The following is a 15,217-nucleotide window of genomic DNA, read 5'->3' as shown; positions in this document are numbered from 1 at the left end:
TATGGTCAACTCATCTTTGACAAAGCAGGAAAGAATGTCCAATGGAAAAAAGACAGTCTCTTCAACAAATGGTGTTGGGAAAATTGGACAGCCACATGCAGAAGAATGAAACTGGACCATTTCCTTACACCACACACAAAAATAGACTCGAAATGGTTGAAAGACCTCAATGTGAGACAGGAGTCCATCAAATTCTAAAGGAGAACGCAGGCAGCAACCTCTTCGACCTCAGCCGCAGCAACTTCTTCCTAGAAACATCGCCAAAGGCAAGGGAAGCAAGGGCAAAAATGAACTATTGGGACTTCATCAAGATAAAAAGCTTTTGCACAGCAAAAGAAACAGTCAACAAAACCAAAAGACAACCGACAGAATGGGAGAAGATATTTGCAAATGACCTATCAGATAAAGGGCTAGTATCCAAAATCTATCAAGAACTTATCAAACTCAACACCCAAAGAACAAAGAATCCAATCAAGAAATGGGCAGAAGACATGAACAGACATTTTTCCAAAGAAGACATCCAAATGGCCAATAGACACATGAAAAAATGCTCAACATCGCTCGGCATCAGGGAAATCCAAATCAAAACCTTAATGAGATACCACCTCACACCAGTCAGAATGGCTAAAATTAACAAGTCAGGAAACGACAGATGTTGGCGGGGATGCAGAGAAAGGGGAACCCTCCTACACTGTAGGTGGGAATGAGAGCTGGTGCAGCCACTCTGGAAAACAGTATGGAGGTTCCTCAAAAAGTTGAAAATAGAGTTTCCATACGATCCAGCAATTGCACTACTGGGTATTTACCCCAAAGATACAAATGTAGGGATCCGAAGTGGTACGTGCACCCCGATGTTTATAGCAGCAATGTCCACAATAGCCAAACTGTGGAAAGAGCCAAGATGTCCATCGACAGATGAATGGATAAAGAAGATGTGGTATATATATACAATGGAATATTATGCAGCCATCAAAAGGAATGAGATCTTGCCATTTGCAACGACGTGGATGGAACTGGAGGGTGTTATGCTGAGCGAAATAAATCAGAGAAAGACATGTATCATATGACCTCACTGATATGAGGAATTTTTAATCTCAGGGAACAAACTGAGCGTTGCTGGAGTGGGGGGTGGGGTGGGAGGGATGGGGTGGCTGGGTGATAGACACTGGGGAGGGTATGTGCTATGGTGAGCACTGTGAATTGTGCAAAACTGTTGAATCACAGATCTGTACCTCTGAAACAAATAATGCAATATATGTTAAGAAAAAAAAAAAGAAGATAGCAGGAGGGGAAGAATGAAGGGGGGGAAATCGGAGGGGGAGACGAACCATGAGAGATGATGGACTCTGAAAAACAAACTGAGGGTTCTAGAGGGGAGGGGGGTGGGAGGATGGGTTAGCCTGGTGATGGGTATTAAAGAGGGCACGTTCTGCATGGAGCACTGGGTGTTATGCACAAACAATGAATCATGGAAACTACATCAAAAACTAATGATGTAATGTATGGTGATTAACACAACAATTAAAAAAGTGCCTTTGTGCAACAACTCAAAAAATAAAAAAATCAGAGTTAAAAAAAAAAGAGAAAATGGAAAGCTCTATTTTCAGTTATCACTTGAGAACTTTATACTCCACTATTTACTGTTGCTAATGAAGATTTGAAAGAAAAGAAGTAATTTCTTAGCACAAGAAATATTTCAAAATAGCTGAGTCATTAAATGTTAAACTTATTATCTAGACATTTGCTATCAAGTAGATGAAGAAGTTCTCAACCAGTAAGTCAAAATCAACCAGTAGATCACTCTACCAAGTCTCTTTCTGCAGGTTTCTGATGGCCTTGTTAGCATGGGAGGGGCAGGCAGCAAAGCACCTTCCTGGGCGCAGCTCAGAACCGACCCTCTCAGGCCTGAGCAGCACTCTGCCTACGCTACGCCTCAGAGAGCCAGAAAGTAACAGCTCCTCACGGGGTCGGGGCTGCCCTGAGGTGAACACAGCCCCCACTGGCAGGACACTAAATTATTAAAAAAGAATTCAAATATGTTCACTAGATTTCAAGATAAGGAATATCTTGAGATGGGGTGCCTGGGTGGCTCAGTCGTTAAGCGTCTGCCTTCGGCTCAGGTCATGATCCCAGGGTCCTGGGATCGAGCCCCACATCGGGCTCCCTGCTCAGCGGGGAGCCTGCTTCTCCCTCTCCCACTTCCCCTGCTTGTGTTCCCCCTTTCACTGTCTCTCTCTCTGTCAAATAAACAAATAAAATCTTAAAAAAAAAAAAAAGAAATATCTTGAGATATTTCAAGATATTCAAGAGAACAAACCCACAGAAAAATTTTCCATAAACATAGAAACAAAAGAAAAAACACTTTGGGTACATTGCTAGGATATCTGGTTAGTAGAACACTGTCTGGAATTAATCAAATGTTACTGAATTATATTCACCAAAAAGAATAAAGCTCTTTTAGATCTAATAAGGCAAAATGATAAACCTATATAAATAGTTTTAGTTATCATAAAATTGCAAACAAATAACTGGATAATGTAAAAAATCTTTTCCTAGATAACACATAAAATCATTCCAGGTTGTATAGCCTGGTAAAGCACAAAATTATTAACTTTGACCCATGGGCCAAATATCACACACCATCCGTTTTTGTAAATAAAGTTTCGTTGGTACGTGGCCATGCTCATTCATTTGCTGTCTATGCCTATTTTCATACTGTCACATCAGAGGTGAGAAGTTGTGACACAGACTATTAGGACCCACAAAGCCTAAAATATTTACTCTCTGTTCCTTTATGGGAAAAGTTTGCAGACCCCTGCCCGACATAATCATAGATCTTAGAATAAACATGTAGGCTACCCTGCTAAATCACAATAGCATTAAGAGAGGTGAGAACTTTACTTGCTTTGTCATGTAGGTCCTTCCTTACAGACCAAAAACAAAAAAAGACAGAGTTGCAAAAGTTGTTCCAAGTGTTGTGAAAATATTTTACAGTTTGGAGAAATGGAACAATTGTTCTTCCTACTTGTTCTGTTGGTCCCTCCTACCTGTTTCTCCTCCTCTTCATCTGAGGTGCTACTGATATCCTGGACATTTCCACTGGGGCTGCCGGGTTGGTAATCTTTCAACTTCTCTTGAATGGACCAGTTGTCCTTTTGATCTGTTGTATTTTCCTCATCACTCTCTGGGTTATTTTTCCATTCCTTCATCATTTCTAACACATTGGCTGGTCTTGCTGAAGAAAGCGTATTGCCCTAATATTAACAATGAATTTTTGGTGTTAGAAACAGTTTAGAAAATTGAAAAGATTTTTACAACTTCGAGTAATACATCTTCCTAAATTCAGTAAGTCACTTGGAAAAACTAAAATGCTGAATAAACAGCAAAACTTCTGTTGCCCTTTGGAGCATCCTCCCTGTGCTGATATGGCTCATGCCTCTTGACTGAGATCATGTGCAACAGGTTAGGGTTTGGGGGGAAATATTAGGGTTTGAAAGAACAATGCAACATGCTCATGCAAAGGACACTAGACGTGGGAATTCCCTGGAATCCGAAGACCCCCTTATAGAGCGACTCTTAGAAAACTAACAGGGAAGCAGAAAGAAGGAAAAAAGTTGCCCCCAGTCTGGTGGGTCCAACACTAAGGGCAAGCTTATATAACATCAAAATCTCCAGGTAGGAAAGCTAAACTCATTAAGTAGTTAAACACTGTGTCCAAGAAGAGAGATGTTTGATTTGAAAGTTTTTTAGTTGACTGGAAGATTTAAATATAAAGTGGCCATGATTATAACTGATTCAGCACACTGCTTTAATCCCAAATGTGACCATACCAAACCAAAATTGACTGTTTTATATTAATAATGTTTTTCTCAAAAATAATATTCCACTTAATGCCAAGAAATACATGAATGCAGTCTCAAATGGCTCCTGAGAGAGTAGGTATGCTTTAAATATTTTTGCTCCTAGGAACACAGACTAGTAGAGAAGGTTTAGACAAGTTTAGATCACATTTAGATTAAAATGGGAAATACAAGTGTGGGCACAGCTATGAAGTGATTCTATGTTAATTTGGTATGTGGGTGGATTGAAGCATTAAGCATCAGTGACGCAGAATACTATGAAACAGAGCACTTTAAGGGTAGACATCTGAGTACACTGTTGAGGATTTGTAGAGTTTAACATATTTGTGGTTAAAGACATAGACACACATTAAGTATAGAACGGTAATAACTGAGGATCATTATGCAACTAATTCCTCGTGGTTCTTCTATTTCATCCTGTTTTAAGAAGTTCTATATTCTTACTACTTTCATAGCATCCTGCTTTTGGTTACATCTACCCATAGCATCCTCTACCCATTCACTCCCAAAATGCCCTTACCATGCCTTCTGCCAACCCACAGCCTACATTTCCTCCAAGGCTCAATTTGAGAGTCATCTCTGTCAAGCATGCCAGAACTTTAAAAAATGTTGTCAGCTTAAACTCAGATGAAATATAGACTGAGTCTTGAGACCATAAAAGAGTTGGAATTGTCTAGAATAGTAGAGTCTCTGATCGCTCATCTGAAAGAGTTCTGACCTCCAGGGCTCTGCCAATAGCCCTGTTTGATCCTTATGATCCATCTAGCCTCTATTACAACTTTCTGGTTTCATCCTGACCTTTGTCCCTAATTTTCATGTAATCACAATATCCTTTCTTCTAGGCATGTTGTAGAATTCTGTTCTCTATATCTTTTGGGATATGACTATGTGACTTTTTTGGCCAGTGAAATGTTATTGGAAATAGTATATATCATTTCTGGGTGGAAACTATAAGAGATAGCGTGTAATTTATCATGTTCCCTATCCCTACCTTCGTAACTATAGAAGCACAGAGATGGAGCCTCCCTCAGCCTGGGTCCCTGAGTGAGGACCAAGTAAAACGAAGCCTCCTCCCCTCCTCCCAGCCAATCTGTGCCATGGCATCGAGACCACTGAGATTTGGGGGTCATTTGTTACCACAGCATAATTTAGCCTATCCTGATATAAATAGCAAATTAAACATTTGCATTCTGTAAGTCACTTCCAAAAAGCCCTTAAAAAGAGTGAGCCCAATGTAAAACCAGCATACCCAACAAAACTGTAATTACTACAGAAATCCTATCCCATTAGTACCCTGTGACAGCCCATTTGTTTAGTCAGTCCTTGCTTTGCACAGTGCTGATATGCATGAATTTCAGTCATCATGACTTAGTTACAAATAATCTCAGTCCCCCAATAACATAGTTCAAATTTCAGTCACCGTGGTATGTTAACAATAATTACATCAACTTCGAAGTTCACTGCTAGCTCTTCCAGCCACAATCACCATGTAAATTACAGATGTGCAATGTGATCAGTGACGAGTCATGTCACTTCTTTCATGGTCTGTTGGTGACGGGACACTGGGCATCCGCTACTCAGTTCACACACAGACAGCAAAGTATGCAGTCGTGTTGCCTCCTTGCCTCCCCAGGAATCTGCCAGCTAAGATGAAAGTGCATCAAGTAGATGAAAAGTGATCATGCTGGAAGTGAAATCTGAATCAAATGTCAATGGAGTAACAGAAGAAGTAGCTGACCTTGGAAACTGCCACTGCCACCGTTTGAGAGAACCTAGATATGCAACCAAAGGAACCTGGTGAAGGCAAACTTATGAACAGAAATGAGAGGAAAGTGGTGTGCAGAAAGGACAGAGGTGCCCCGGAGAAAGTGATGCCCGCAAAGAAGGTATCATTTAAAGGATTTTCAGAGATAATTCATGACATTGAAAGCACAAAGGATAAGATGTTGGAAGTTGATCCAAACTTAGAGAACAGTATTAGAACTCACTGAAGTATAAAAAAAGATGCTCCCCTCTGTATTGTAAGTTATAGGACAAGGAGAAGAAGGTAAGCACTGTTTAAACTGATTTTGATAAGTTTTTCTGAAAAAAATAAGACACTTTAGTTCTTAATATTTCTAATGTTTTAAATTACAATGCACTAAGAAAAATCAGTTTTCCTTTTGTTTCATTTTCCAAGTATTAGAACCAACAGTTAGTTTTTATTATGTAACAAAAATTTTTAAAGGGCATGGAACAATAGTAATTTTCCCCAATAATTATTAAGACCCTTTTGCAGTTTCAACCTGCATTGTTATTTTTATGGTCCTGCGCTACTATACAAAGCAAGGATTCCCTGTATTATCTTGAATCTGCATCTCTAGCAATCTTTCAAATGCTCATAATACACGTAAGAGCTTGATGACTGATACTCTATATGCCTAAAGTAGAGTGCCTTTGTACTCAAAGAAATGACCCTATTTCTCATTCCACAGAGATTGTGAAGAAGAGAAAGGATTCAGAATAGGACATTATCCCCTCAGAAACACCCTACTATTTGGAAATCTTTAACTCTTTGCTTCCTACATTCATGTGTGATATCAAACAGGGCACAAAGTCTGAAGTCCAGTCAATAACTTACTAGACTACCCCCTTCTTGCTTGCTAGCAGCTGGAGGAGGAATTGTATCAAATGCTTGGACAGACCTATGAATAAGTGGGCCAGGGCTATGTGTCATGAGCCTTCTAGGTTCAACAGAAATTACAAATGAACCAACCAACAAACAAAAATGGGCAGAATTATTAGGGCAGACACTGTAAAGTGTATGTCATTTCACTATCAGGACGCTAACCTCTGAATTCCTTTTACTGGCTGTAATCAGAGTCAGATACTGAACTTATCAACTGTGAAGTAGTAAATGGCAAGAAGGCAGCAGTAACAGGTCAATAATCTGAGGCTTTCAAAAGTAGAACACCAACATTCTGGTTACTAAACTTCTACTTGGTTAACTAACAGAGGGTTGAGACTATTTTATTTTGAAAAATGGAAAAATGAATACTCATGGAGAAGAAGCATTGGCAAATACTAAGATTTGATTTAATACCTTAGTATTAAGTGGAGACCAAAATTGGAGATCTAAACATATGTCCCTATCTAACATACTTCGCCTGTTCAAGGACTGTGACTATCAGTATTTTATAAACAGTAAGTATTTAATGAGTAGTTTTGAATGAATGAATGAATGAACGAATGATATTTATGAGCTGGGGTGAGGTGGTATGAAACATAAAATTAGCAAAGCTAGGGGCACCTGGGTGGCTCAGCTGGTTAAGCATCTGCCTTTGGCTCAGGTCATGATCCCGGGAGTCCTGGGATTGAGTCCCATGTGGGCTCCCTGCTCAGCGGGGAGCCTGCTTCTCCCTCTCCCTCTGCCCTTCCCCCTGCTTGTGCTTTCTCTCGCTCGCTCTTTCTCTTTGTCAAATAAATAAATAAAATCTTTTTTAAAAAATGGCAAAGCTAAAAGGAAACATTCTAGGTCTTTAGCTTCTGGTCATCATTTCCACTTTTTGTAAATAGCCAGAACTCTTTATTTTGTAATATTCCTAAGTTGTTTTGTTTTTTTTTTTTTTTACTTAAGTATAGTTGACACCTAGGAATAAAATTTTTTTCAATAGGAAAATGGAATAATCACTTTATAAAAAAAACGTAAAAGGCTGCTCAACTTCACAAAGTTAACAAAACCCAAATCAAAACAATGAGATGCCAATCTTCACTTAATAGATGGACATAACTTTAAGTTTTGTAATACTCTGTGTTGGTGAGGGTGTGGGCAAACAGGCTTTCTCACTTACTGGCTTTTTATGGGAGGGCAAATTAGCAATAACCTATCAAAATGTATAATGCACCTCCTCTCTGACCAGTAAGTCCACTGTTAAGAATTCACCTGATAGCACAGCATGCAAACATATATTTATAAGAACATTTGTTGTACCACTGCTATAATAGAAATAATCTGAAACAATTTACATGTTCCATATTCATAGGGGACTACTTAGAAAATAATAGTGTATCCATAATTTGGGATCCAATGCTGCTTTTTAAAAAATAAAGAAATCTTTCCAAGATACATTAGGTAGAAAAGAATAGCTTGCATAATATGAACCCGCTTGTGTAAGGTATATACATAAAAATGCATAGAATTACTTTTGAAAGAATGCATAGAGACTTAACAAAGGCTATCTTTAGTGTGAGGGAATGAGGGGATGGAGGAAGAAAAGTTATTCTTCCTTTTTTGTTTACCATTTAAATCACTTACCAGGGTAATCTCAGCTATTACCTTTATATGACTAGTAATTAATGTACATTACAGTAGGAAAAGAAACAATGTAAGTTGCAGATACCCACATGAACTGGTGGCACCCGGTAAAACCGCCAAACTCACCCTACCGGGCCTCAGTGAGTGCTCGGCAGCAGCATATCAAGGTAATAATGACCACTGAAGTAAGCAACTGCATGCTTTAAAAATATTCCTAAAAGTCGTCTCGGTGATTTTCTTTGATAAGTGTAGCAACTATATGAGCATACAAGGTTAGTGTTGATATTCCTATTCTTCAGGGGGAAGCAGCCTGAGAAATTTAGTAATTTACCCCATTACAGAAGTGAATTTCCAATTGCCTGCCAAGAATTTCTAGCTAGAGGTGTTTGTGGAGACTTCTCTACTGCACCGTATATTCGAAAGTTGCTAAGACAGATCTTAAAAGCTCCCATCAAAAGATAAAAAATTGTAAGCATGTGAGCTGATGGATGTTTTAACTAAACTAATTGTGGTAATCATTTCACAATATATACATATGTCAAACCATTATGTTGTACACCTGAAATTTATATAATGTTATACATCCATTATATCTCAATAAAGCTGGAAAAATAAAAACAAACTCAATATATTCAAACCAACATTTTTCAAACTGTGTACACCTGGCTGTACATGAAGACTTTCAAAGGGATATGTGGGCAAGGATAGAGTTTGCAGGGAATCCATTTCAAGACCCCCAATTTCCAATGATCTATTCTTTTTCAAAAGCCACCTCCTTGAGCAAGGATTTGCAGTAATCCTTTCCATGTTCTTTTCCGTAAGTCAGCTTCTTCCATTTCTTGTTATTGTATATATATTTATTTGTGTGTCACAGAATGCTCATTTATCTAAAATAATGAACTCCTACAAATCAGTAAGTAAAAGATAAAACCAAATAGAAAAAATGAGGGGGAAAAAAGACCTGAACAGGTGTTTCACAAAAGAAGATAAACAAAAGACCAATAAACATAAATAAAGGTGACCAATTTCATTTGTCATTCAGGAAATACAGATTAAAACCACAATGAGATGCTATTACATATCTACCAGAGTATCTAAAAAAATATCGACAATAATAAGCATTGGAGAAGATGGGGAGCAAAACTAGAACTCACACATTGCTGGTGAATGGTCCAATCACTCTGGAAAAGGGAACAATGGAACTTTCTGATTGGGGACAGAAATGTTCCATATTTTGTTCTGGCTGGTAGTTACACAAATATATACATATATAAAGATTCATCAGGCTATATACTTAAAATCAGTGTATTTTAGAGTGAGCAGATTATATCTTAACAAAACTATGATGAGTTTAAAGATAAATTTCATTGCTTCATAGATATTACTACATGTAATTTAATCACTCGGACTGCTATATAATATTCCATTGTTAGACCATACCACAATCTATTCATTTAAGTCTTTTTCAATGTTTTCCAATAAAATTTCCTAACTTTACCCAAAGAGGTCTTAGGAATCTTATGTTAGATTTATTCCTGGATATTCTATATTCTTGGATACTGCTTTACATGTCTTCATTTTTATTACATTTTCTATTGTTGGTTGCTTGTGAATAGAAATGTAATTGAACTTTATATACCAATCTTTTTTTCCAGCTTTACTGAGATATAATTGACATGTAACAACACTGTGTAAGTTTAAGGTGTATATGTGTTGATTTGATACACTTCTATACTGATATACTGCTGACCCTTGAACAATATGGGTTTCAACTGTGTGGGTTTACTTATATGCAGATTTTTTTTGGTAAATACAGTAGGTTATTGTAAATGTATTTACTCTTTATGATTTTCTCAATAACATTTTCTTTTCTCTCACTTACTTTATTATAAAAATATAGTATATAGTACATATAACATAAAAATATGTGTTAATTGACTGTTCATGTCATCAGCAAGACTTTAGTCAACAGTCTGATATTAGTAGTTAAGTTTCTGGGGAGTCAACTGCACAGGAGGAAAGTACCCCTAATCTCCATGTTGTTCAAGGGTTAACTATATATCAGTAATAAATCCAGCTATCTTACTCAGCTTTCCTATTATTTCAAATAATGTGTCTAATAATTTGTATATTATGATAAATAATAAAAGTTTTATTTCTGCTTTCCAATTCCCATGCCTTTAATATCTTTTCTTTGTCTCAAGTTAACTAAAAACCACACTCTTGGAAAAAAATATTGAAAGCTGACTTCCTTGACTACTGCTTTATTTTAAAGGAAGTTCTCATATTTCCTATTTAGAATGATATTTGCTACAATCTTTTATATCAGGTTAGAGAAGTTTCCTTTTATTTCTAATTAAATTGTGAATGTATGTTGAGTCTTGTAAGTATTTCCTTTGAAATGATCATATGCTTTTTCTCCTTTAATATGTTAATGTGGGAATTTATATTTATAGCTGTTTTTCTGAAATTAAACCATCATTGTATACTGAGCAAAAATCCAACTTGGTCATGATGTATTATCTTTTCATATACACAATTGGATCCAATTTGCTAATATTTTGTTTAAGGTTTCATATCTATATTAATAAGTGAAATGGATCATTTTCCTTTTTCATAGGTTTAGTTTCCTTTGGTCTAGTTTTGTTACACTACAGTATACAGAGTTATATTAGACTTTTTGAAGAAGTAAAGAAAAATTCCCTCTTGTTGGGGGTGGGAGGTGAGTTACAAATTTGAGATGAAAGTCTTGTAGGACTAATCTGTAAAATCATCTGAATTTTAAGCCTGGTGTTTTCCTTATGGAAGATTTTATTTTTATTTAATATATATAACTTTTATTGAATATATATATATATAAAGTTTTAAATTTTAATTCTAGTGTAGTTTACATACAGTGTTATATTAGTTTCAGGTATACAATACGTGATTCAACACTTCAATACATCATTCGGTGCTCATCATGCTCATCTTAATACCCATCATCTTCCTTATGGAAGATTTTAAACTACTACTTCAATTTCTTTAATAACTATAGGACCATTCAAGTTTTCTATTTATTCTTGAGACAGTTTTATGAAGCTGTAAAATTTTTCTGGAACGAGAAATTTTGTCCATTTGGCCAAAGTTTTCAGATTTATTAGTATACAGTGTTGGTAGGATTCCCTTGTCTTTTAAATTTCTTATCTTTTAAATCACAATCCTTTTTCTGTGCTTTACCTGTGGCTGAATTCTCTTTTTCATATGTAATATCTACTTTTTGTCTTCTCTTTTTCTTTCTCAATTACTTTTGCCAAAGTTTTCTCTATTTGTTGGTCTTTCAGAAGACTCAAATGTTCTTGTTATCTTTTCTCCTCTACCTTCGCTTTCTATTTACTTTATTTTCACTTATTTTTTTCCCCTATTACTTTATTTGGGTATATTCCACTGGATTTTTTTCCATGCATTTTAAGTTGGATAGTAGTTTATTAATTTTTAGCCTTTCTTCTTTTCTAATATAAATATTTTAGGCTACAAACTTCTGCCAAAACAAACTTTTCAGCATCCTACAAGTTTTGACATGATGTATTTTCATTGTCATTCAGTTCTAAGGATTTCATTTTTTCTCGTTAGTATTTATTCTTAACCCAGGACTTCTCTAGAAGCATGTGATGTGATTTCCAAACACACGCAGATATTTAATCTAACTGCTATTGACTTCTGACGCGTGTTTGCATATTGTTAGAGAACGTGATCTGTGAGGAATTCATCGAGGCTTGCTTGCTTCATGGATTAGTATAAGAGCAATTTTGATAAATGTTCCACATGGGCTTAAGAAAACTATATGTTCTCTAATTGTTGGGTGCAGAATTGTTTATGTGTCCACTAGGATAAGCTTGTTGATTGTGTTGTTAAAATCTCTGTAACTGTTTTTGTTTCCATTTGCTTTACATTATCAGTAATTGAGAGAAGTGCATTAAAATCTCCCACTATGATGAATTTGCCAATTTTTCCATGTACTTTTGTCAACTTCTGATACATTGTTTTTCAAGTTACTTTATTAATTGCATACATGTTTAAAATAACATGTATTAGTTGCATACATGGTTCAGTTGAATTTTTATCATAATAAAGTGACCTTCTTTATCTCTAGTAATGATTTGTTCTGTGTAAAGGTGTGTTAAGGTATTAACTGGTATTTATTCAGTTACACAGGCTTTAATTTAGTGACACAGGTTAGTGTTTGCCTGGTATGTCCTTTTCCATTCTTCTTTTTTTCAATATTTCTCTGTCCTTATGCTTCAAATGTGTTTCTTGTAAATAGCACTTAGCTAGAGTCAACAAAAATTCAACCTGACAATATGTCTTTTAATAGGTATTTCTAACCCACTTATTTGTAATTATTTTTATATTTGGACTTGTTTCTATCATTTATGTTTACTACTTCAATTTGCCCCATTCTTTGTTTTTTAATTCTTTCCCACTTTAAAAATCTGATGTTTACATCTCCCATTTTAGCACCCTCTCAGTGGACAAATGTTCTCTCTCCCTTCTCAGTGCTTATCACATGGATATTGCTTTGCATTTTAATTCTTGTTATTATGAAGATAATTTCTCCTCTTATTCTTTGGTTTTGTGGTTTTTTAGTTTTGTTTTTTGACACCAACAAACTTTATCAAGGTATTTAAAGACTCTTACTGCACATAGCTCTGGTAGCAGCTTCTGGATTTGGTTTTCCTATTTAATTATTTCAACCAAGTGTTTTACGTGTATGACTTGTGTGTCAATCCTTCTGAGGTCTTGTATATTTGAGAATATTTTTATAATATCTTTTCATTTGAATGATAATTTGGATGGATACAAAATTCTAAGTTTAAAGTTCTTGGTCTTTTAATATATTTAGAGGATTACTCTATTTATGCTTGTATCTAATGTTGCTCCCCAAAAGTAAGATGTCAATGTGATTCTTGTTCTTTTTTATATGTTTTACTATTTCTTTCTGGGAGCTTTTAGAGTTTTTTCCTTGTTTTTAATGTTCTTAAATTTCATTATGCCTCTTCTGTCAGTTTTTCCTCATCTCTCCTATTTAGTATTCTATCATCTGTTGAATGCTGAAGACTTTCTTCTCTAATTCTGATTATTTTATCTCTATTATTTCTTTAAAGATTTTCTCCTCCTCCTTTTTACTTATCTCTCTCAAACTCCTATTATAGGAATTTGGGCACTTTTACTTTTAACTCCACATATCTTAACTTTTTTTCTTTTTTTTTACGTTTTCAATTTATCTTCCCATTTCCTTCTGTAAAGTTCCATAATCTGATCGCCTAGTTTTTTAATTCATTCTTTAGCTGCACCCATTTCACTCCTTACCCTATATAGTTGCATTCTATATTTCAACCATTACACCTAAATGGTTCTACTTGGTTCTGTTGTATTATTTCATATTCTTCCTCCATATTATTAACATCTTCCACTTATCTCTTTTAGTATGCTCACTTTGCTGACTTTTAAATTTTGGACTGTCTATTCTAAACTCTCCTAATGGTGTCTGAAATTTGGCCTGTGATCTCATCTTTCCCAGGGAGTACTGGCTCCTTGGGAGGACAGGGCATGGTTCTAAGGTCAAATCCAGGCCCTCAGCCCAGGAGCTCAAGGAAGAGTAGGGGTAAGAACTTTAGGCACCACAAACCTGCCCCCTCCAAGCTACTCCACAGTCTAGGGTTTCATCCTTATCAACTTTCTCCCAGGAGAAACAACCTTCAGATGAGGCACTCCTAAAAACACAACCCGCCAGTCCTAGCATTTGGAGTTCAACAGGTAAGGAGTCAATGCCAAAAACCAGTCAATTCCCACCCATTTTCCTTAGCTCCTCACTCAAAACAGGGCTTCAGTACTGCTCTGATTTTATTTCTTAGACCCCTGTGAGGGGACAGGCATCAATGTCCCAAGGCAAAGGAAGACAAGCAAAAGGGGAACTTGGGTTTTTTTGTCTTCCTACTTTAACATCCTGTCCTGGCTCCAGGCTGTCGCCTCACCCACCATACGCAGCAACTCAAAATGAATCCTTCATCTTCCCAAGGGCTTCTCATGCTGATTCTCTGAATCTGGTATCATGAGGTTTTTCTCTAAAGTTATTCTAGGTTTAATCTTCAGAGAAGATGAAGTAATCTGTGCTAATTCAGCATCTTGGCAGGAACCAGAACCTTCTCTAGCAGGCCTTTCCCTGGGTGGTTTTTGACAATTAACTCAAAGAGATTTAAAGAGCTGAGTGACACTGCTATGTTGAAACTCCTTCCATTCCCATCTACATATTTACATAAGGTTCTAGGTGCCTACATCTTTAAAAACTAAAACAACAATACAATTGAAACTGAATGCTGTCTCTTTCTAACAATAAGTAATAGTCAATCATGGATGAATAAAGTTTTTGGGGTGGGGAAATGCAGCCCTCTCTATCCAGTACAGAGATGCATTTCCAATATAATTGTACTTGTGATACTTAATAATTATAGCAAATTATAATTATGTTCTCTTGATCAATTATGTACTAATAATCATAATGATAAATCATCATTAAGTAATTTTTAAACATTTAGAAACTTAAAATCACAGCAAATAAAAACAAAATTAAATATGTATTTGAACCTTTTTCTTGCAAGATGAGACAAATTATAGGATGATTAATAAAAACCTTTCAGCAAAAATATATATTAGGATAAAATTTTGTGAAAGAAGTGGAATAGCAACAGAAATTCAAAGAAAAGAATGAATAACCTATAGTTCCTGTTAAAGAAGAGACTGATCACAAATTTTTACAAATGGATAAGATGAATGTCTTATTCATGTAAAAACAATATTAGTTTTATTTTTAATTATCAATATTAAGGAAATTATATCCTTTGCAATTGATTAAATTTAGGGTGAAAATTTTTTAAGCTCTACCTAAAAATATCCTAGGAGATTCACCATTTTTTCAATACTCTTTTTGGAATTACTCAAGCATAAAAGTTTGAATATACTGTTCCAAAAAACACCTCACTCTTTTTCTAATCTATGAAACCAGCAATTCTTCTAGACTTTTTGT

At 35.8% G+C, this 15,217-nt stretch overlaps 1 protein-coding gene across 7 annotated transcripts in view; it reads right to left on the bottom strand.

Moving 5' to 3' along the window:
* STK33 (serine/threonine kinase 33) overlaps positions 1-15,217 on the bottom strand; it is a 155,520-nt gene that overhangs the window by 18,261 nt on the left and 122,042 nt on the right. For 6 of the 7 annotated variants that reach the window (XM_078058429.1, XM_078058428.1, XM_078058434.1 and 3 more), the window contains one exon: positions 3,048-3,254. The exons of the other annotated variant lie outside the window; for it this stretch is intronic. In XM_078058429.1, coding sequence (XP_077914555.1) covers positions 3,048-3,254 — 207 coding nt within the window. The remainder of the gene's footprint in view (positions 1-3,047; positions 3,255-15,217) is intronic. 7 annotated transcript variants of the gene reach the window in all.

The sequence above is a fragment of the Halichoerus grypus genome, chromosome 11 (genome assembly GCF_964656455.1).
Source record: "Halichoerus grypus chromosome 11, mHalGry1.hap1.1, whole genome shotgun sequence".
Classification (NCBI taxonomy): domain Eukaryota; kingdom Metazoa; phylum Chordata; class Mammalia; order Carnivora; family Phocidae; genus Halichoerus; species Halichoerus grypus.
This window is presented reverse-complemented; position numbering and strand designations above follow the sequence as displayed.